At 59.1% G+C, this 20586-nt stretch overlaps 1 protein-coding gene across 1 annotated transcript in view; it reads left to right on the top strand.

Annotated features, from left to right (window-relative positions):
• Nucleotides 1-847: 847 nt before the first annotated feature.
• The window catches only part of SLC9A3R2 (SLC9A3 regulator 2), a 33194-nt gene continuing 13455 nt past the window's right edge, over nt 848-20586 (top strand). The window contains 5 exon segments of the mRNA XM_027736158.2: nt 848-873; nt 875-956; nt 958-1030; nt 1033-1271; nt 5244-5501. Of these exon segments, the coding sequence (XP_027591959.2) occupies nt 848-873; nt 875-956; nt 958-1030; nt 1033-1271; nt 5244-5501 (678 nt within the window).

Below are 20586 nucleotides of genomic sequence, written 5' to 3'. Positions count from 1 at the left end.
TTGGTTCAAGAGTATTTCTTTTGAAGAGTGACTTTATGTATAACTGCAGTGGAGGCAGGGTTTTTTTAAGCAAACCACAGATTAAAAGTGAATCAATATTCTTTTCTGGAGTCTTTTATTTACAGCCTCCAGCTGGCTGCAGTGTTTGCTTCAGCTCTATAAAATCTGGTAGGAAAGCTGTTGAGGAAGGAGAAACACCACAGAGGAAGGCCAGGAAACCTGTGGCAAAGGAATGTGACGTGCAATGCCAACACTGTGATAGGCAATCTGCCTCATGTCCTCCTTGTAACAGATTTCACAGAAATGAAGACCAGGAACACAAAAAGGTGAAGATGGGGATCTCCACGTTTCACCAAAACAAGCTCATTCCGGGTGAAACCTGGATGGCCTCTCCAAGGGGCACCTGGGATGTAGTGTGAACTTTTTCCCACCAGGAATCATCAAATCCTGGAATGGTTTGGGTTGGAAGAGACCTTAAAGACCATGCAGTCCCACCCCTGCCATGGGCAGCGACACCTTCCACTAGCCCAGGTTGCTCCAAGCCCCGTCCAGCCTGGCCTTGGACACTTGCAGGGATGGGGCAGCCACAGCTTCTCTGGGCAACCTGACCACCGAGATCCAACCATATGGCTCTTTTGCTGGAAGGATTTTGGCCCGGGGGTTCCATCAGCTGCCGGTGCCGGTGCCGATGCCGATGCTGATGTCGATGTCGGTGCCGATGCCGGTCCCAGTCCCGGTCCCGGCTTCGTCCGCCCCGTCCCGTCCCTCGCTGCGGCTCCGCCCCGTCCCCTCCCGGCCCGGCCCCGTCCCCGCCCGCCGCGCTCCCGGTGCCGCGGGGCAGCGCAGCATGGCCGAGCTGCGCATCGCCCCGGCCCCGGCTCCTGCCCCGGCTCCTTCCCCTCTCCCAGCACCGGCCGCAGCCCCAGCTCCAGCCCCGGCCCCGGCCCCGGCCCCGTTCCCGGTCCCGACCCCGACCCGCCCCTCCGCGCCCGCCCCGGGCCGCCCATAAAAGCGGCCCCGCGCCCGCCCGCCCTCCCGCCGCCGCCGCTCCGCCGCCGGCCATGGCCAAGGACCAGCTGAAGCCGCGGCTGTGCCGAATGCTGAAGGGGGAGAGCGGCTACGGCTTCCACCTGCACGGCGAGAAGGGCAAGAGCGGCCAGTTCATCCGCAAAGTGGAGCCCGGCTCGCCCGCCGAGGCCGCGGGGCTGCGCGCCGGGGACCGCGTCGTGGAGGTGAACGGGCTCAACGTGGAGCAGGAGACACATCACCAGGTGAGGGCAGGGCCCGGGACGGACGGGGGGGACAACGGGGGCGACAACGGGGGCAGCCACCGCGGCACCCGGGGCTGAGCGCCCCGGCTCCGGCCGCCCCGCCGGCTCAGCTCTGCCCGGCTCCGGCCTCCCTGCAGAGGGCTAAAGGGGTGTTTTCACCCAAAATATCTCTGCCGGAGCACCTCTGGTCCGGGCAATGCTGGTGGGTGCAGAGATGGGGTGAGTGACCCCCCCCCCCGGGGTTCCGAGGGCTTTGTGTGCCCCGGGACGGTCGGTTCCCGTGCGGACAGTGGGCGGTACGGTGTCTCTCTGCTGGGGACAGGCTGTTGTAATCGTGTCAAGGTGGGAAAGCCGAAGGTGTTTGGGGCTGGGCAGGGCTCCGCCGCGTTATGCAATCTGTGGTGGAAAGGAATGGGGAGACCCGGGCTTTATTTCCGGCTCTGCTGTGGGTTTTCTTGGCTGCTTTTGGCGAGCTGCTCCTGCTTGTGCAGCCCGGAGTGTACGAGGATGCCTTAAAATCTCCTGATAAAGCTCTGCAGATGTTCAGCAGTTTTGCTGGCCGGAGTGTGATAGGGCTCGGAGGGGAGCCATGGCTGTTCCTGCCCACGGCCGTGGCTGGGGGGGTCCAAGGGAGCTGTTTCTCAGCTCTCCAACAGAAGCTGTTTCAGGCCGTGTCATTTTCTGCTTACAAAACCGAAACTTGTATTTGTCAAACAGTTTCATCCAAACAAACAAGCAATGAGGTTCAAGCAGCTCCAGTCCCGCGGACACTCGGAGCCTGGCAAGGGGCACAGTTTGCCTCGTGGGGCTCTGCGGGGTTTAGTGCTTTAGTAACTCAAAACACATGGTGAGCCCTTCTGCCAGCGCTGCACTGGGGCAGAGCAGGGATGTGCCTCGGCCCTGCAGAGTTTTGGGGGGTTGTGGCTTCCCAGGCTTCACCCACCAGGTGTGGATGTTGATGTGCTGAAGGTGAGGCTGAGCCTCCAGTAAAGCCTCATGGACTCCCTTCTGTGAGCTTGGTGGGTTTTGGTGGCTAATTGAGCTTGTTTTGATGATCTGAGCCAGCTGTGTGAAAGTTAATGTTTGTCCTGAATGTGATTTCAAACCCCTTGAAGGAGGATCCCCATCTTTGATCTGGCTGGGCAGGAAGGAGAGCTGTGTTCCTGTGGCGCCTTGGAAGCCATCAGAACTCCCTGCTGGAGCTGGGCTGCTGGGGATGGGCGATAGCAGGGACAGCAGCTGTGCCTTTGAAACGTGCTGGGGCTGCCCAGTAGGTTGAGTGAAATGGGAGAAATGTCTTTTTTCCATTTTTTGCTGCTGGAGGCCGGATGGAGCCCTGGCGCTTGCAGAGGCAGGAGGGAGCCTTGGTGCTTGTGGATGCAGGATGGAGCCCTGGCACTCATTCCCCACTGCAGAACAGTGATTGGGATGGGGTGTCTCATCCAGGGTGTCGAAGAGCTCGGTGCTGTGCTGTGCTTCTGCTGCTATAGCATTGGGACCTATGAGCATGCAAGTGGTGGGAGCAGGAGCAGCCCTGCCTGCTCTGGGAATTGCTCTTTCTGCTGCCTCAATACCATAAGAACCTCTTCCTTCCCCCAGAACTACCCAGCACTGATGGACCATGGGAAGTGTGATGCTGTGCTGGGTCACACACCAGCTCCTGCCGATGGGTTGGAGCAGCTGGTTCACCATGGCTTCTCCTTGTGCTGCTCCTTCCCCAACCTTGAACAAGTAACACTTCTCCATGTGCATCGGGACGGAGCCCGCAGCAAACAAGGCCTTGCTGTTTGGGTGTAACTGTGTTTCCAGCTGAAGCTGGCAGCATTTGTGTCTTTGTTCTCTGTTTTTTCCTGGCCTTACCCAAGGAGCGAAGGCAGAACGTGTTCTCAGGGCATTTCATGTCTTGGATGCAAAATTGCATCCTGGCTCCCGGGTTCCTCGCCCCGGCGGCAGCGCGGGCATGGGGCAGAGCTGTGGCTCCTGCCCTCCTGCTGTGCCCGGAGCAAGGAAAGCCTCCCAGTCTCTGCGGAGCCTGGCACCATGGAACAGAGCACAGGCACCCCTTTCGGAGCTGCTCCCAGTGGCATCGTGAGTGCCCTTCCTGGGTGGCTGTCGTTTGGCAAGGGTGGAAGGGCCCCGGCCGGCTCTGCCGGGCTGGTGCTGGTGTCGCCAGGGGTGAAAGTCTGTTTGGGTGGAGCTGCGGAAATCATGGGGCTGGGACCGGTGCTGAGAAGGTCCCGAGGCGCCAGATGCTCGGGGGAGGCTGCGGCGTCTCCAGAAGCGCCGTGGGCTCGGGGCTGTGAGCATGGCTCGGAAGCGGGTACGGTGCTGGGCAGGACCTTGTCGGGGCCCCACTGCTGCTTTGCCTCTCACCTCACTGCTCTGTCCCCAGAGAGACTTGCTGCCTGGGGGGGCTCGTCACAGAAAGCCCCTTCTGCTCATGGCGAGGGGCTGCTCTGTGCCACTCTCCATCCCTGCCTGGCTCAGGGGGACTCGGGAAACGCTTGCTCCATCTGCTCCAGCGCTGCTCCTGCCGTGGCTGTTGGGGAACTCAGTGCTGGGTGATCCTGGCACAGCTCCCTGCTGGGTTGGGACCCTTCTGTGGTGCCTCTGAGTGTCGTTGGGGTCTGTGGGACTGCTGTGATTCCCTGCCTGGAGCATCCAAACTGTGGGGTCTGGAGATCATCGCTGTGCAGGACCAGCGTGTTCCCCATCTGTGTCACTGCTACCGCGTGTTGGCTGCTGCTGCCAGGTCCCCTCTGGGAGAAGTGTCCCTGCACAGGCATTGCTGGTGTCAGCAGCACCGTCTGATGTCAGGTGTAAATGGATCTGAACGGGAGCAGATGGATTTTCTGGGGCCTGACGGATCAGCACCGTTCGGGCTGGTTACGGGTGGCAGCCCTGGGCACGACCGCCCGGCACGGCACACGGAGATGGAGCTGCAGTGGATGGCTTGGTTCAGGACAGGCAGCCTTGTCTGCAGCCTATAAATTTCTAGGGGGTTGGTTTCTTTTCCTCCTTTGCAGATACGGGCTCTGTTGACCTTGAGTGGCGCTCGCAGGGAGTAAATAAACGCTGGCTAATTGCGCATTAGGCTCGTTTGTCGCTCTAACCTTGGCGGTTGTGGCGTGTCTGGCTGGTGTGACCTAGATCAGAGCAGGGGCCCTGCAAGGAGCCCAGTGCTGCTTTTGGGGGGTGCCCAGCATGTGTGACGGGTTCAGGGCCACCCCGTGGCTGCAGGTGGTGGCTGAACAGCACTGCCAGCGATACCACCCCTCCTCCTCCTCGGATGAAGGCCTGTGCAGGGAGGGTGTGCTCTCAGTGGCTGCCAGCAGAGAGTCTGGAAGTGGTTTCCCTTTACCCTGCTCCTGTGGATGTCCTGGATTTGCCCTGTTTCCATCTCAGCCCATGCTGGTGGGATCTACCCCCCTGCCTGGCTGTGGGATCAGCTCCCCCCGGCTCTCCCCACCATGCTGGCACCACAAGTGCCTGTTGGAGCCTCTGCCAGTCACTGATCTGTTCGAAGGAGCCAGGCAGAGCAGGACAGTGTCCCTATTCAATATGCCTGGAGCTGGATCCTGGTGGGGACGGGCCCATCTCCTGCTCCCAGCACTGTCTTCCCTTATCTCTGCTGGTCCCTAGCACAGATGGGGGATGGATGCATGGATTGGGCTGTTTCCTTCCTAAAACCACCCAGGGTCGGGGTGGGTGATCTCTGCTGCTGTGTGGCTGCAGGGAATGGGCTGAAAGAGCCACCACCATCATCACCCAGGGCTGCAGGCTCCATCCTGGGCATCTCCCAAAGCCGTGCTCGGCCCTTCTCCCCCATCGGTGATGGCTGGAAGTGACAGCAAACCTTCACCCAGACCGGAGCTGCAGGAGAATGGGGGAGAGCTGATGACCCTCGAGTCCAGCTCCTGCCACCCCTGAGAGTTCCCTGTGTTCCTGCTCAGCTGTCCCTCTCCTTCCCAGGTCGTGCAGCGCATCAAAGCCGTGGAGACGGAGACGCGCCTGCTGGTGGTGGACAAGGAGACGGACGAGTACCTGTGCAGCCTGCGCCTGACCTGCACCGAGGACATGGTGCACAACGGGATCCTGCTCAGCTCCGGCGTCTCGCCCTCCAAGGCCCTGGGCAGCGACAACGGGGAGGTCTGGAAGCCGCAGCTGGATCTGAGCGGGGGCAGCCTCCAGCGGCATTCCCACAGCTTCTCCTCGCACGGCAGCAGGAAGGTGAGGGCAGGGTGGGGCAGGGGTGGGGTTTGAGCCCCCCTGGGAGCACCTTCCTCTGTTAGCATGGCTTGTCCCGTCGCAGTAAAACCTCCTGTGTGTGGCTGTTGGCTCAGGGACCCCGCTGTGTCCCGAGCTGCACTTTGGACTCCTTTGCTCTTGTTCCAGGCAGTGTTGGCTGCTGGGGGCTGCACGGCTCCCTCCCCTTGAGTGCCCCCCGAGGGTGTCCCGGGGTTGTCAACCCTGGGGATCAGTGACCCCGTGGTGCCTCAGCCGAGGTCGGTGTCCCAGCCTGGACCTTTCCTGGCCCCGGGACAGGCGGCTCGGAGCAGAGACATGGCAAAGCTGCAGCTCTGAATGAGCTTCTCTCCCCTCCATTATTTGCAGGAGGGAGGGAACATCTGGGACAAGCATATTCTCAGCTTTTTGCTGAAATAGGAAGGAAATTAGCTCTTTTTAAGTGGCCTGGGTCTGGACTGTGCCTTTTATTGGTGAACTCCTTTCCAAAGGGGAAAGAATTCGGGATGGAAAATGTCCAGTTTCCACGGCTGCTGGGGCTGGCGGGGACGGCGCAGGGTTGTGCTCTGCAGATAGCAGGGCTCGCTCCAGGCTGCCCCTGCTCCAGGTAGGAATGTGACAGGAGCCATGTGGGCGTTGCACGGCCGAGCTGGTGACTCTGGCACTGCTCCACAGCCATCTGTCCCCTTCCCTTCCGTGTCCCTGCGCTGTCCCCTCCTGTGCTCACTGCTCTGTGCTGCCACTGGTGCTCAATGGCCTCCTCCAGCACGGAGCTGCCATGGGTGTCCCCCTCCTCCTCCTCATCTTCCTCCTCCTCCCTGGGGGCCTTGCAGGGGCTGCCTGGTCTCTGTCCCCTTGGAGCAGGGCTGGGGGCTGAGTGCTGGCCCCATTGGGCTGCTGGGAGGAGATCAGTGGGAAAGTCAGGAAAGTGTTGTCCTCAGGAGCCCTCCATGGGGAAATCCCCCTGTGCAGATAAGGGCTGATGCTACTGTGAGGTGTGAGCATCCCAGTGATAATGAGGGGCTCTCACCCCATGGTTCTTCCCTCTGGAGCTGTTTGGGATCTTGCAGAGGAGGATTGCCCTTCCCTGACAGGGCAGGATTGGAGGCAATATTTGATTTTTTTGTATTTTTTGCATCATTTGAAGCTGTTGGAAGGTCTGTGTGATGATGATGGGTGTGTTTCCCCGGGGGGTTGGTGCACCCCTGGGATGGCTGACATTCCCAAGGTGGGGGCTTGCTGTGCGTGGTTGGGGGTGGCTTTCCAAACTGGGGATTTCCTCTCCTGTCTCTGTTTCGTGTGCTGGTCGGGATCCAAGAGCGTGTTCTGACGGGAAGTCAGGCCAGGGGAACAGGACAGTCCCTTCCGGCCTTTGGGTTTTGGCTCCTCCAAGGAGAGGGTGGGACAGGGAGAGCTGAGCAGGGCTGGGTGTGAGTGGGGAGAAGCCCCCATGTCCCCATCAGAGGGACTGGGGGCTTGGTGGGGACTTTGCCTGGGCATTCAGTGCTTGATGTGCCAGAGACAGAGCTGATTTTGGTGTAGCCTGCACTGGACAAAGGGAACTGACTCCAGGAATGACTCCGTCCCCTGTGTGGGGTTGGGGACGGGCTGCTGAGCATGTCGGGCACTCACAGAGCCTTGGGGCAGCAGCTGGTTTGCTCCTGCCTTGGCCCTGCCAGCTCCCCTGGCCAAGGTCCCTTGTCCGTGCTGGAGTGTGTGACCCTGGTGTGAGGTCAGGGGTGGCCGGAGCAGCAGGAGCTGACCCTGCTCCCGTGCAGTCCTGCTCGCTTCAAGGTGGTAAAACCTGCTCCAGGCTCTTTGTCTGGGGGACATGTCCCTCCTTCTGTGTTCCAAAGCAGCTGGAGGCCAGGGGATGGTGGACATAGGGTGGCTGACCCCAGTTTGTGCCATGCTCGGCCCCCCAGTGCTGTCCCTCCATGGGGCAGTTTGAGCCCCATCCTACTCCTGCAGATCACAGGCACTGGGATGTGCAGCTCCTGAGCGTGGGAGGACTTGAGGAGATTTCAGCCCCTGCAGTGGGGCTGTGGCAGCTGGGATTTGTCCCCAGCCAGATTTAGGGCTTTTGTGAGCTCCCCTGGAGGTGTTTAGTGAAGGAGGAGAAAAGGCAGCTCCCTCCCCCCTGCAGACCTGTGGCCCCAGCCTGCCCCTGTGGGAACCTGGGCCGATGCTCCAGGCTGCTCCTAGGGAACTGCATTTTTGTGAGCACATTTGTTTATATAAAGGCTGGAGTTTTCCTGGATTTGGGGCCGGGTTGTTCAGGGCAGCCCGAAGCAAGGAGCAACTGAAACAAAAAGAGGAGGGAAGTCTGGCACCCAGGATGGCTGACAGGGTGGGCAGCGGGGGGTGATGGAGCAGAGAGGGTGGGCACAGCCCTGCCAGCCCCCCCATGCTGTCCCAGACTGATTTCCCAAGAGGGGTGACCCCCCCAAGCTCTGCCGTGGGTGGGGAGGTCACTGTGCACCCCAGCAGGGACCTGGTGCCCAGGACCTCGTGCTCCAGGAACCTGGTGATGCCATGAATAATTCAGCACCTATTTCCAATCCTGCTGCCTGCCCCGGGTGCAGGTTGGCAGGGCTGGCAACCAGTGGCTGCCCTTGTCACAGCTCTGCTGTCCCCAGCACCACTTGTGCCCTGCGTGGCCATGGTGGCACAGGGAGCTGGGGCTGCCTTGCCCTGTCCCTGCTGTGCCCATACCCATGTCTGCTGGGCTGGGAGGGGTTTGGGGGTTTGCTTGCTCGCTGCCTGCCCCGTGCTGTGTCCCCTGGCAGGGCACATGTCCCCATGCCATGTACTCCCGTCTCCAACATGTTCTTGTGGCCACTGGGCTGTTTCCTGCTTTCCAGGGGGCTGCTCTGCTCTGACAGGCTCCAGCACCCCTGGCAGGTCCAGGGGTGGGGAGCAGGGGGGTCCCAGAATGGCAGGGGCTGCTCTGGGTGCCTGGTGTGAGCTGCTTTAATGGCGAAGGTGCCTTTGGGCAGCGATGGCTGTTAATGAAATGCTAAATGTACAAGGCAGGTGAGCTGCAGGGCTGGCACTGGGCAGTGCTGCCAGCGCTCACCTGGGTGCTGCTGCTCACTCCAGAGGTGCCCCTGGTGGGCAGGGGTCATGGCCCAGGGCTGGCAGCACCTTCACAGGCGGCTGTGGCTCCTCTGTCCCATTCCTGCTGTGCACTGGGAGGGATGTACCATCACTGGGACCCCCGTTAGGGCCCACGGGCTGTGTGAGATGCATTTGGGGTGTCCTTGGGACTTGCTGCCTCGCTGCTTTCTCCAGGTGTGTTTATAGGAGAAATAAGAACAACAGCAAAGCCACCAAAAGGCACTTTGGGGTCATGCAATTCCCTCCATTTCTGCTCCGATCTTGCCAAATTGGGCTGCGGGGGGTGGGTGTGCAGAGGGACCTTCACAACCTTTACAAAGGATAAACTTCTCCAAAGTTTATCCTTTGGAGAACAAGCCCACGTCTTTTAGCTGCTGGATTTAAGCCTGTTGAGTCTGGGAATTTTAATGGAGGGGAATTAATGGAGGCTGGTTGTTGATTGTCCCCTGCTCAGGGAGGGTCGGTGTCACCTTGGGATTGCTGCTGGCAGGAATGGGTGTCCCTCAGGTGCCACGGGGTTGTGGCAGCTCCTGTGTGCCCTGGCCTGATGTGCCTGGGGACAGACATGTTGCTCTCTGCAGGACGGTGGCCAGGTGCCTGTTGGGACCAGGTGTGGGGCCAGCACTGACGTTGGGGCCGTAAATATTTACTCTTCTCTTTGGGTCAGGAATAAGAACTTTTCTCTGATGCAAATAAACCCCTGGTGTTGTGATGTCTCCTGCCGGAGTGCTGGAAGGGGAGTAACTCGGGACAGATGTTTTTGGAGTGCTTTGCCAGCTCAGTTGAGGCCCAAAATTTAGGGCTTGTAGAATAACCACAAAGATGTAATAAAACCAAACATGAGCAGAAATGTCTGCAGCAATTATGCAATTTAAAAAAAATAAATAAATAAGTGAGGGGATGGTTTGAATTAAAGCACTTCCCTGCAGCATCCTGTACTCCCCGTGGCAGGCTCAGACCTGTGGGAGGGGGTGATGGGGAGGATGGCAAAGCTTATCCCTGGCACAGTCTGGGTGAGGTTCCTGCTGTGGGGAAACCTTCCGGCACGGAGCCCAGGGCTCTGTGGCTGTGTCCCTGTGGCGTTCCCTGCCCTTCCCACAGCAGCTCTTTCTGTGGAATCTGAGGGTCTGAATGGGCAGAGCTGAAGGGAAACTGTGTGTGTGCCCATCAGGGCAGGGATATGTCACTGTGAGCTCTGCCTTTCTCTGCTTAAAAAGAAACTCTGCAAAGTGTTTCTGCACCCGCGGTGTGGAGCTGCTCCGGGTGCTGTTCCCAGCTGAGGACATAGGGTGGGATGGGTGTGGAAGGGAAGATGCCTGTGGGGAGCTGGGGGCAGGACAGTGGGGCTGGAGACCCCCTGCCTCCCCCCAAAGAATGCCACTGCAGTGGGCACTCGTGGAGGGGTGTTTTATGTGGGAGCTCAGCCAAGGAGCAGCAGAGGGATCCCTCGGGTTTGGGGTTGTGCTTCAATCCCAAACGCAGGGCGGCAGCGCCTGGGGAAGCCAGCGCTGACCCCGCTGCATTATTGATGGTGCCGGGCTCTGGCATCGTGTGTCACGGGGCTGGGCTGGGGGTGGGCTCTGGAGCAGCTCCAGCTCAGCGCCTCGGGAAGGGAGCCTGGGACATGTGGCAGCCGGAGAAGCTTTGGCTTGGGATGAGCAGCGTGTGCTGGGCATCACCACAGCGCTTGGAGGAGGTGCTGGCAGGGATCTGAGCCTTGTCTTGCTGGATACAATCCAGGTTCAAGACGAGACACTCACCCACGGGGTTGTGAGGTGGATAAACCAGTGTGTTGCTTGGCAGGGTCAGCCCTGGCTTCCCACCCCGCAGGTCCCGCACGCTCGCATCCTCCCGGTGCTGTGGGAAGGGGTTTTGGATGCAAAGCACTTCCTTCTGTGTGGACTGTGGCTGTGTCCCATCCCCCAAGTGCTCTGGAGCCGTGGGTGGGCTGTGGGGATGGGAGGGGGCTGAGCAGGCGTCCCCAGCCACAGCTCGCCCGTGCAGGCTCAGTGAGGGCAGCGGGTGCGGGGAAGGGGCTGCTCTGGGGGGTTATTTTCGTGCCGGGGCAGCGCAGGAAGCCCCTCCCGGGGAGGAGAGCATCCACCCCGCGGCAGAAACTTCCTCCGCCGGGATATTTTTAGTGAAACACAAAGCGGGTGGGAGGCAAGAGGCAGATTAGCATCGGGAGGAGCTGTGCCCTGCCAAGAGCCTTTGTTCCCGGAGCCACACGCTCCCAAGGGACACCCGGTCCTTTGAGGGGGCAGTGGGGTGACCCCCGGGACCCCCTCATCGCTGGGAGGGGGCAGGAGTGGGTGGGGTGTCGATCCCAGCCCAATGCCCAGCTGCAGGAGGGGATGCTGCTGACACCGAGAGATGCTGCGTGTGGTCCAGCCGGTGCTGATCCCTTCTGCATCCCCGAGTAATCAAAAACTTTCCCTCAAAACGATTGGAAAACTGATATTAAGTGGGAGCTGTTGGAAGTGCAGCTCGCTCCGGCCCCCTCTGCCCGCAGGGATTGGCTCCAGCAGCCTTGTTCAATAACAGCCCTGCTCACGAGTGGGCTTCTCGCCAGCTGCCGATGGTTCTGTTCAATAGGAGGACTATTAAATGGTTTCAAATAAATTAAAAATCTTCTGGCAGCGCCAGGGCCTTCCTCGTGTGCCCTGGCAGCTGCACAGAGCCCCTGCTGTGCCTCCCCTCCATCCCTTGGAGCTTCTCCAGCCTGGTCAGGCTCGTGGTCTTGTCGTGGTGGAGGAAACCTTAAAACAATATTGGGTTTGGGTTTTCTTTTTGGATTCCCTCTTTATTCCCAAGACCCAAGTGAGTTGTGGAGGAGGGGACACGCTGCACATTCCCAGCTGTTTAGCCAGGGCTGTCCCAGTGCTGCTGTGCAGCGTGGCTGGATAAATCAGCCACTGGATCCCAGACCCAGTGGTGCCGCAGGTCTGGGTGAATCCCACCTCCTCCTGCCCAGCCCCTGGATGTGGGACTGCTCCCACCTGGATAAAAGGTGCTGGAGTTTCGTATTGCTTGTGGAGAATGGAAACACAGGGAGTAAAGTGTGCTGGAGGGGACCAGGGCTTCCAGCTGCTGACCAGGTACACCTGACTTCCAAACAAGGTTTTTAAAGAGCTCCTTTTAATCCATCTGCCCCCAACCCTGACATGTGGCATCACCTTTGTGAACTTCGTTCAGGCCCTCTGGGAGACCAAGGCTGTGAGGTGGAAGGATGTACCCAGCACTGTGAATAGCTCAGAGTGGAAATGAAGGTCTGTTTTGAGCTGGTTTTGTCTCCCAGACCTTGGCTCTGTCTCTAGATACGGAGATTTTTACAGGCAATGGTGTTGGGAGACCCCAGGTTGGGATATGAGAGAGAAAAAGTCAAACTCGTAATCAGTAAAGGGTTTTTTCAAATCCACAGGTTTATTCCTTTAAATAAGAAATTAAACCCCAAGTTGTTGACATAATTATTTCTGGCAAGATCCATATTGTAATTTAATTTCATTACAGCTTTTGCCTGGCCCCCTGAGTGTTTTGGTTCCGTTGCTGCGTTCAGGCCATATCCAGACGTGGGGCTGGATTTTGTTGGCTCAGTGTCTCTCTTTTCCCACTAAAGTTTTGCAGGAGTTTGTTTCCAGGTACAATAAGCTGCTGGTGGATGTTTGGTAGCGGTGAGTGTGTGAAAGCCAAAGTGAAAAGTAGCTTTATGAGGAAGGGGAAGGTAAGAAAGATGGTTCCCTGTAGGTTCTGGTGCTGCAGAAGTGTGAGGAGATGCTCTGTGGACACAGAATCCTGGAAAGGTTTGGGTTTGAAGGGACCTTAAAGCCCATCCAGTCCCACCCCTGCCATGGGCAGGGACACCTTCCACTAGCTCAGGTTGCTCCAAGCCCCATCCAACCTGGCCTTGGACACTTCCAGGGATGGAGCAGCCTCAGCTTCCCTGGGCAACCTGTGCCAGGGCCTCCCCACCCTCACAGGGAATCATTTTTTTCCAGTATCCCATCTAACCCTGCCCTCTGGCAGTGGGAAGCCATTCCCCCTTGTCCTATCCCTCCATCCCTTGTCCCATGTCCTTCTCCAGCTCTCCTGGAGCCCCTTTAGGCACTGGAAGGGGCACTCAGGTCTCCCTGGAGCCTTCTCTTCTCCAGGCTGCATGAGTTGGACTGCCTGGCAGTGGGTTTTCCCTTGGGAGAGTCTCCAACTGTCCCATGTGCTGCCAGGGATGTTTGAGGAAGGAGTAGGACAGGGATCAGCAGTGAGTGTCCCAATGCCATCCTGGGCCCCTCCATCACCATCTGCTGGAAGTGGGGTCGCTGCCTCCACATTGAGAGCCCCGCTGCTCACCCTGCACTGTGTGACTGAACCCTCTTAAGGAATTACAGGGACTAATCCCGTTAAAGACACGAGCAGCACAAAAGGTGGTGGGAGGGCTAATCCCTCTGCTCCAGCCTGGGCGGGCTGAGCTCCCGCCCCCGGGAATGCAGCCGCCGTACCTCGGCTGGACCGGCATTCCCTGGGGAATGGTGCTCTGCCCTGGGGAATGGTGCTCTGCCCTGGGGAATGGTGCTCTGCCCTGGGGAATGGTGCTCTGCCCTGGGGCAGGGCTCCAGGGGCTCTTCCCAGTTCTTGACAGCTCCTGCCTCACCATGGCCAGCACGGGGCTGGCTCTCACTCGTGCCGGGCTTGCAGTCCCTCATGAGCAACCAGAGGCCACCCCAGGTAAATCAGTTAATTCTGGCCTTGGGGTTGTTCATGGTTAGCAGGATTTAATTAAGACAAGCCCTAATTAGTTCTAAGCGGGTGAGTAGTCAGTCGGCTTTGCCTGGAAGAGTTCCCTGCTCTTGTCTGGCGGCTGTGAACAAGCACAGGGCTTTGCTGGCATTGGGGGCTGGAATGGGGTACGTGGGAGACCCTGTATCGTGCTGGAATGTGGGCTTAAAAATCACCTTGGAGTGGCTGGTGGGGTTTTGCCGGGCGGCCAAATCCACCTTTTGGTTTTGCAAGCACTGTTCTGGGGCTGTTCCTGCTTTCCCATGGCTTTCTGCTCCCCGTCAGCCCTTCCCGTGGGCATGGATTGCCCCGAGCTCACAGCTGGCACCGGGCTGTGCCCAGCACCACACACCCACCCCGGGTTTATCAGCCGGAGCAGGCGGAGCCCGGCACTGCCTCCGGGGTTATCACAGGAGATCCTCCCGTGCTGCCCTGGGGACACACCGTGTCCCCCAAACCCCCTTATCTGCCCCAGCCCTCCTGGGCTGGAGATAAGCACCAGCCCCTCTCCTGGGAGCAGCAGCTGGAGCGTGCTCGGCTCACGGGCAAAGGGCATCTTCTGTGACCGCCTCGTTTTTAAGGAGCTGGGTTTGAAATGTGTCATTTTCGGAGCTGAGCATCCCAGTGGGATGAGCCCTGGTGTTCCCTGATTGCGTCAGGCCTCGGTTTGGTCCCGTGTTTCCCGGCAGTGTCGTGGGATGGAGCGGGTGCCAGCGTTGTGCAATGGGGCTGTGGCAACAGGGTTGAGTTTTGGAGGGGGAGGTCGAGGAGAGCCCCAGCAGAGCCAGAGGCTTTGGGTGCTGTGTCCAGGTCAGCAGATTTTGTGCAAAGGCTTTGGCTTGTGGGTTTTTGGGAGAAGTTTGCGTGTGAGGCTGAGGGCTGGGACCAAGGCTCCTCGCCCCTCCTGCTTTTTGGAAAATTGCACCCCTGGATGTTTTATTGCAGGATTTCTAAAGACAAAAGGCCTTACATTTGGTTGACCCCGAGCACGGGTGCCACAGCGCTGGCTTTGCTTTCGGTACAAGGAATGCAGAGGATGTTTGGAGCCCTCCCCCTGCCCCATTTCCTCCAGCGAGCTGTGCTGCCCAGCCAAGACAAATATTGGGAGTAAACTATTGAACTTCCCTGGTCTCAGCACTCACAGAGCAGCGCCTGTTCTCCCCCTTCCTGGGCAGGGGCCGGGCTGAGGGGGTGCAGATGTGTCCTGCTCCTGCCCCATGTCCACTGTGCCCCTCGCTCCAAGGTGGGCTCGGTGGCAGAGCAGGAGGAGAGAACCAGCCCCAAAGGGACAATGCAATGGCTTGTGCCATCCTTCCCACCCTGCATGTGCCTTATTGGGCTCTGCAAGGCTGAGTGTAGCACCCATGACCTCTTCCTCCAGGGTGGGGGGGACCAGGAGCCGTGTCCTCGCTGGCCCGTGGTGCAGAGGTTCTCCCCATTCCGTGTTCGATGTCTTGACTAACAGCCAGCTTTCTGCAGGGCAGTGGGATTGCACCCCATCCCCAAGAATCAGGCTTTCAGGGCAGGTTCTCCGTGGGTCTGAGCAGTTGGTGCTGGTCCTGGTGGGCTCTGGGGTTGGATACATGGTCCTGTGATGGTGCCCCCAAGTCCCACAGCCTTGGCACGGGTGAAAGCCAGGACTTCAGAGCCTGAGCAGCCTCAGCCCTTGGGAAAATACCTTTCCTTCCCTGTGAGCCCCACCTGTAACAGGGTGCAGAGTGTTCTCAGGGGTGGGAGGGTGCTCCCCACAGTGCCCAGTGCATGGCACGAGCCCCCACCACCTCTGGGGGGATTTCCCTCGGCATCCCCGGTGCCCAGTGAGTGCTGTGGGAGCACAAAGCTGTAGGACTGGATTCCTGCTCATGACCGGGGTCACTGAAGGAAGGAATGGGGCCAGCACAGATGAGTGTTTGGTGATTGCTCAAGGCTTGGCCTGGAGGCAGCAGGGCAGTCCAAAGGGCAGGTGGTGGTGCCCGACTCCGGCACAGCCCCCGGCTGGGAGCTGTGGTGAGCTCACCTATGGGCTCTGCCCTGAGCTGGAGGCTCCATCTGGGATCCATAACCTGTCCTTGGAACAGTGCTGAGGACATGGACATGTGCTGTTGTGTCTGTGTTTTGGGGTGTTGAGGAGTTGGGCAGGGGATGTGAGCTCTGCGCTGCAGCACAGCCCCTGTGGAGGGAGGGAGCTCTGTGGGATCAGGGAAGCTCATTCCCAGCATCTCCCTTTGCCTTCCCATTGTCCATAGCAATCCCTCTTCTCGCCTGGGGGTTCATGGTGAGCGTGGGAAGGACTTTTCCCCCTGTTCCAGCAGCTTGAACTCTGCACAGTGACCGATGCTCCTTTCCCTCCCACCCACTAGGAAACAGGTCCCTCTGGATCTGATGAGATCCCTTTGAATCCAGAATGGTGGAGATCCCATGTTTCTCCTCCTGGACGAATGCCAGCCTGCCAGGACCCATGCTGCTGCCCCATGTTGTGCTGGAGCTGATCCCCCTGGAGCAGGGGAGCTCGCTGGTATCCCGGCTGCGTGTCCCCTTGGCAGATCAGGCTGGAAAAGTTGTCTCTCTCAATGAAAACACGTGCACGTGGCGGTTTCGGTCTCCTCCAGTCTCCTTCCCTCCTCCCAGTCTCTCCCTGGGCTGGGCCAGCTGCTCCCTGCTCCAGCCAAGCCTGTGCTGCTGTTCCTGGCTCCAGCCCTGCCCGGGGGGAAGAGCGTGGGTGCCTTCGCTGTCTGAGTCTGCTCAAACGCCAGCAAAGAGGGGAAAAAATGCTGCTTCCCGCAGCTTGTGGCTGAGAAATTCCCCAGCTGTGGGATTGCCAGAGAATGGCCAGGACAGCTCAGTTGGAGTCAGTGCTGCTGGGGGGATCAGCTGGACCCCGTGGAGCTGCACTGGGCTGGTGTTCCCACAGTGGGGATGTGCCCATCGGGGTCTCGCCTGGGGTTGTCCCCACTGGGGACACGTGGGCCTGAGCAGGACATGGCCTGGCCACAGCCCCTCTCCTGAGAGGCCCCTTTGTGCTCAGGGATTTCCGTAATGCTCCGGTTCAGTGCCCGGGATTTGGGAGAGGGGCAAATCCAGGCTTACCCCTCGCCTTAGGGCAGCAGCAAAGGTCAAGCTCTGGTTTCTTTGGCAGTGGATTGTTTGGAGGTGAAGCCCTGATGGGAGCCGTGAGGCAGCTGCTGTTCCCATCGCCCTGTGGGTGCCGGGGTGGGAGTGGGGCCACCCAGCCTGGCAGGCACTGTCACCCTGGGCTGGACATCGGGCATCCTCCCCACCCTCCACATCCTTCCTGCTCTTGTTTTCTTCTGCCTGGCAGCTTGCTGGGATAACAGCCCTTTGGTTGTGCCTGGGGCACAGTTCTGGCAGGGTACTGGTACCTGAAGGATTTGCATCCCACAGCACCTGGAAAGGACTGGGGCACATGGGATTGGGATGACCTGGACACTCTGGTGCAGGGCACAGGGAGGTGCAAACCCCTTCTTGCTGCTGCACTGCCAGGGCGTGGTGAAGGACCTCAGTAATTTTTTGTGACTGATTTTGCACCACCCTGGAAGGGGCTGTGGGTCACTAGTGACCCACACTGTCCCCTCTGCTGTGTCCAAAAGGGCTGCAGGGCTCAGGGTGGGTGTCCTTGGGTTCAGTGGGTCCCTACTGAGGCTCAGGACCCACTGTGGGCATCATCCTTCCCCTCCATGGCTGGAAGAAGCCATACTGCAGGCATGGGGTTTCCATGGCACAGTGGATCGCTCTCCTCCTCACAGGGACTGTTGTCGGGCTTGACTGGGGGCAGAGCAGGGACCTGGTGTCACCCTGACCAGCCTGACTTGTTGCTCCCATCCATCACAGCAACCCCAGCAGGGACAGGAGACTCCCTGAAATATCCAAGTTGTCCCCTCAGCTGCAGCTTGGCTGTGGGTCCTGCAGGGACCTGTGGCTGGACATGTTCCACTGCTAACTGGAATCGCCCTCCTGCCATTCCCGCTCGCTCCTTTGTGCTGCCTTGTTGGCAGAGAAAGCAGCAGGGCCCAAAGGCTGGGATGCATCCAAAGGGTGTTGGTTGTGTGTGCTGGTACAGCCCCCCCAGGCAGAGCTCCAGTGCCTGGCAGAGCCCCCCAGGCTGGTGGGAGGGTGCTGGGGGAGCAATGCTGGGAAAACAGCACAAGTCTGTGTCTGCTGCCCTTAAAAAAGAAATACACAAGTTTTTTCTTTTGATGCTTCTATCACTCAGACCCAGCTGGAGCAATTCAAATAATTGGAGCAATTTGAATAATGGAAGAGATTTTAATAAGCTACAACAGCCCAGAGCTGTGTTGGGGATGGGCAGGCAAAGTGTCAGCCTGGTGCTGACATGGAGCTGTGACATGGTGGCACAGTTTGTGCCATCACCATCAGGACCCTGCAACACCCCCCTCTCCTCCTGGTGATATTTAAGGTAACTCTGCTGGCTTTAAGCTCTGGAAAAAGCTATTTGGAGGCAGCTCAGCTGTGTTTGTGCCCATCCTCTTCTCTCGGGACAGCGATGACTTTGGACACTCTGCAGTCCCCGTTTGTCCCTGGGAGCACCCAAAACTTTCTCCTGGCTGTAGGGATGTGGAGGTGGCAGCACTCCTGCTTGGGAGATGCTGGGAAGGAGTTTACAGTGAGTGTCACTGGGCTGTCAGGTCTGCATTGGAGGAATGACATGGGATTTTCCTCCTTTGACCGCTGGTGTTGGAGCAGAAACACCTCGGGAATGGGGTGGGTGCTAATTAGAGTTGTGGCTGTATAAAAATGGAAGCAGGTTGTTTACTGGTCCTGCCCGAGGATTTATTCCTGACCTGGCTGTGGAAAACCTGTGAATTACCCCCTTTTGCCAGTGCCGGGGGGGTCTCTGGGTGCTGGAACTGCCACCTTTCTCCCCAGTCCCAGCTCTGGCCCTGTAGGGAACATCTGCTTGTGGTTCGGTGGGCCTGGCGTCCCCCCAGCCCCGTCTCCCCCTCCCCCTCCGTTATTTATAGCATTTCACCAACATCTGGAGTTTGAGCCGCCCCAGCGCTGGCTGACTCCGAGCCGGGGGATGGAGCCGAGGGATGGAGCTGGGTGAGAGTGTGCGGCCAGAGGGACACGGGGGGAGGGAGGGAGGGAATGAGCCCCGAGCCCTTCCCAGCAGCGTGGGGGGGCAGCGTCCCAGTGAGGAGCTGAGGACCGTGGGGGGGTTGGGGAGCCCCGGGAGCATCCTTGCTCTGCTTTTCCCAGCAGTGGGGATGGTGGGAGAGCTGCCGTGTCCTCGCCCCACAGTGCAGACCTGGGGGTGCTGTGCCTGCCCCTCGCAGCGCTGCCAGCCCTTGGTCCCACTCTCCAGATGGGTTTCGAGGCTCCTCTGACATTTGCTGTCAGCTGTGTTCCCCCCTCCCCAAAAGTGTCACCGAGGGCCCCTGGCCCCAGGGGATGCAGGGCTACAATAGCCCCCTTTCTGGTGCTGCTTTAATGGGAAAACTTGAGTCATTCCTGGGGGAAGAGAAATGAAGCCCAGCCCTGCTAGAGCAGGCGGCAGATCCCTGGCACGGCAGTGAATGGAGGCAGCAATCCCGCTCCAGCCGTGGCACGATCCCAAAGCTGCCTGGTTCTCATGGCAAGCAGGGCTGTGGGTGCTGCTGGCAGCCACGGTGGGGGCTCCTGCTTCTTCCAGCTTTCCTCACCTTTGCAGTGTGGGAGACAGCAGGTTTTCACCTCTCCCCTCCCCAGATCAGGGTGACAAACATTGCTTGAAGTTAAGTGCATCCCTAAATCCGAGCAAAGGCAGCAGCCTTTGAGGTTCCAACAAAACTGTGGTAATAATGCTGGCAGTTAAAGCTTGCCCAAGGCTCGGCTCAGCTCCCAGTATAACCAGTACTGCCAAGGGAGGGTGCCCCTGTCAGAGGGGTGTAAATGGACCTCTTGTTCTGGTGGTGCTGTGGCCCCTGGGCCCCCTTTCCTGGCTCCTTCCAGGCTCCCAGAGTTGTCCCTTGCTCCTCTGCCTGCTGGGGTTTGGATTTGGGTCAGGGTCCCGCACTTCTCCTCCACAACCCCTAAAGGTGGCTGTGCATCCCCTCCCATCCCTTGGTGGCCACTGCCTGCAGTGGAGAATCCAAAGTGCAGGGGATGGAGAGGCCCCAGCTGGAGGCAAGGCAGTGGGAATGGACTCTGAGGCTCTGAGCAGTGTCCCCTGTCCCCCCAGGACATCTCGGTGTCCTGAGGTGGCCCCAGGGCAGGACGGGACCCTGGTGTCCCCCAGCCCTGGTGGGTTCTGCTGCAGAGATTTGATTTTCAGGGAGTGAAGGAGCCATTTTCTGTCCGAAAACACATGGAAAAGGAGAGGAAACGCCACGGGAGCTGACTTAAAAGAAAATATGTTAGCAATGTGAATTAGGCAGGAATGCTCCTGCCTGGGTTTTCTCCAGCTCTGCCGAGCAGAGGCGGAAAGGTTTGACATGTCGCCGATCCGGAGCCTGGAGTGCATCCAGGTGCAGTTCCCGACAGTGGCAACTGGAGCCTGCTTGGCTGCCCCCAGGAAATGGCAAAGCCCCTGGGATGGGCATGGAGGGATGGGCTGGTGCCAGGAGCAGGGTGAGGTGGTCCCAGGCAGGACTGAGCCGATTAGGGCCGAGCCCTGATCTCTGGGGATGACGCTGTGACAGGGTGACCGTCACTCCCAGCACTTGAGCTCGGCTGAGTTTGAGCAAATCCCCGATTCCCTGGGATACCACACACTTCCCGACTGTGCTGACTGTCCCTTGAGCCTTGGAGGAGGTTTGGGGTGACCCCGTGTGCTGAGGGGCTCGGCAGCATCGTGGCCTTGGTGCGTGGGCCTGCAGGACCCACCAGGATCCCAGGGAGGATGGTACCGACCCGGCCTCGGCCGCTAGATTAGCTCTGTGTGTGTATGTGTCTGTGTGTGTGTGTTGTCCTCCTCGTCCTCCTCCTCTCCTGGAGGACCCAGGAGAACTGAACCAGGTGTCCACACTGGCACTGGTTTTTATTCTCAGAGTAAAACCCTAAAATGTGGCTTTTCAAGGCATTTTAACCCATTGTGAGCACATGTTTGTAGGGCAGAGGGGCTGGAGATGGTCCTGGGACTTGGCCAGTGCTGTCTCTGAGCATCCTGGGCGTGGAGAGACCTGTGGCTGTTCCTGCAGCTTTTTGGGCTGGTCTTGGAAAA

The sequence above is a fragment of the Pipra filicauda genome, unplaced genomic scaffold (assembly GCF_003945595.2).
Source record: "Pipra filicauda isolate LSUMZ 115617 unplaced genomic scaffold, ASM394559v2 scaffold266_size1643727_pilon, whole genome shotgun sequence".
In the NCBI taxonomy this organism is placed as follows: domain Eukaryota; kingdom Metazoa; phylum Chordata; class Aves; order Passeriformes; family Pipridae; genus Pipra; species Pipra filicauda.
The sequence above is the reverse complement of the archived record's forward strand: the minus strand, read 5'-3'. Positions and strand labels throughout refer to the sequence as shown.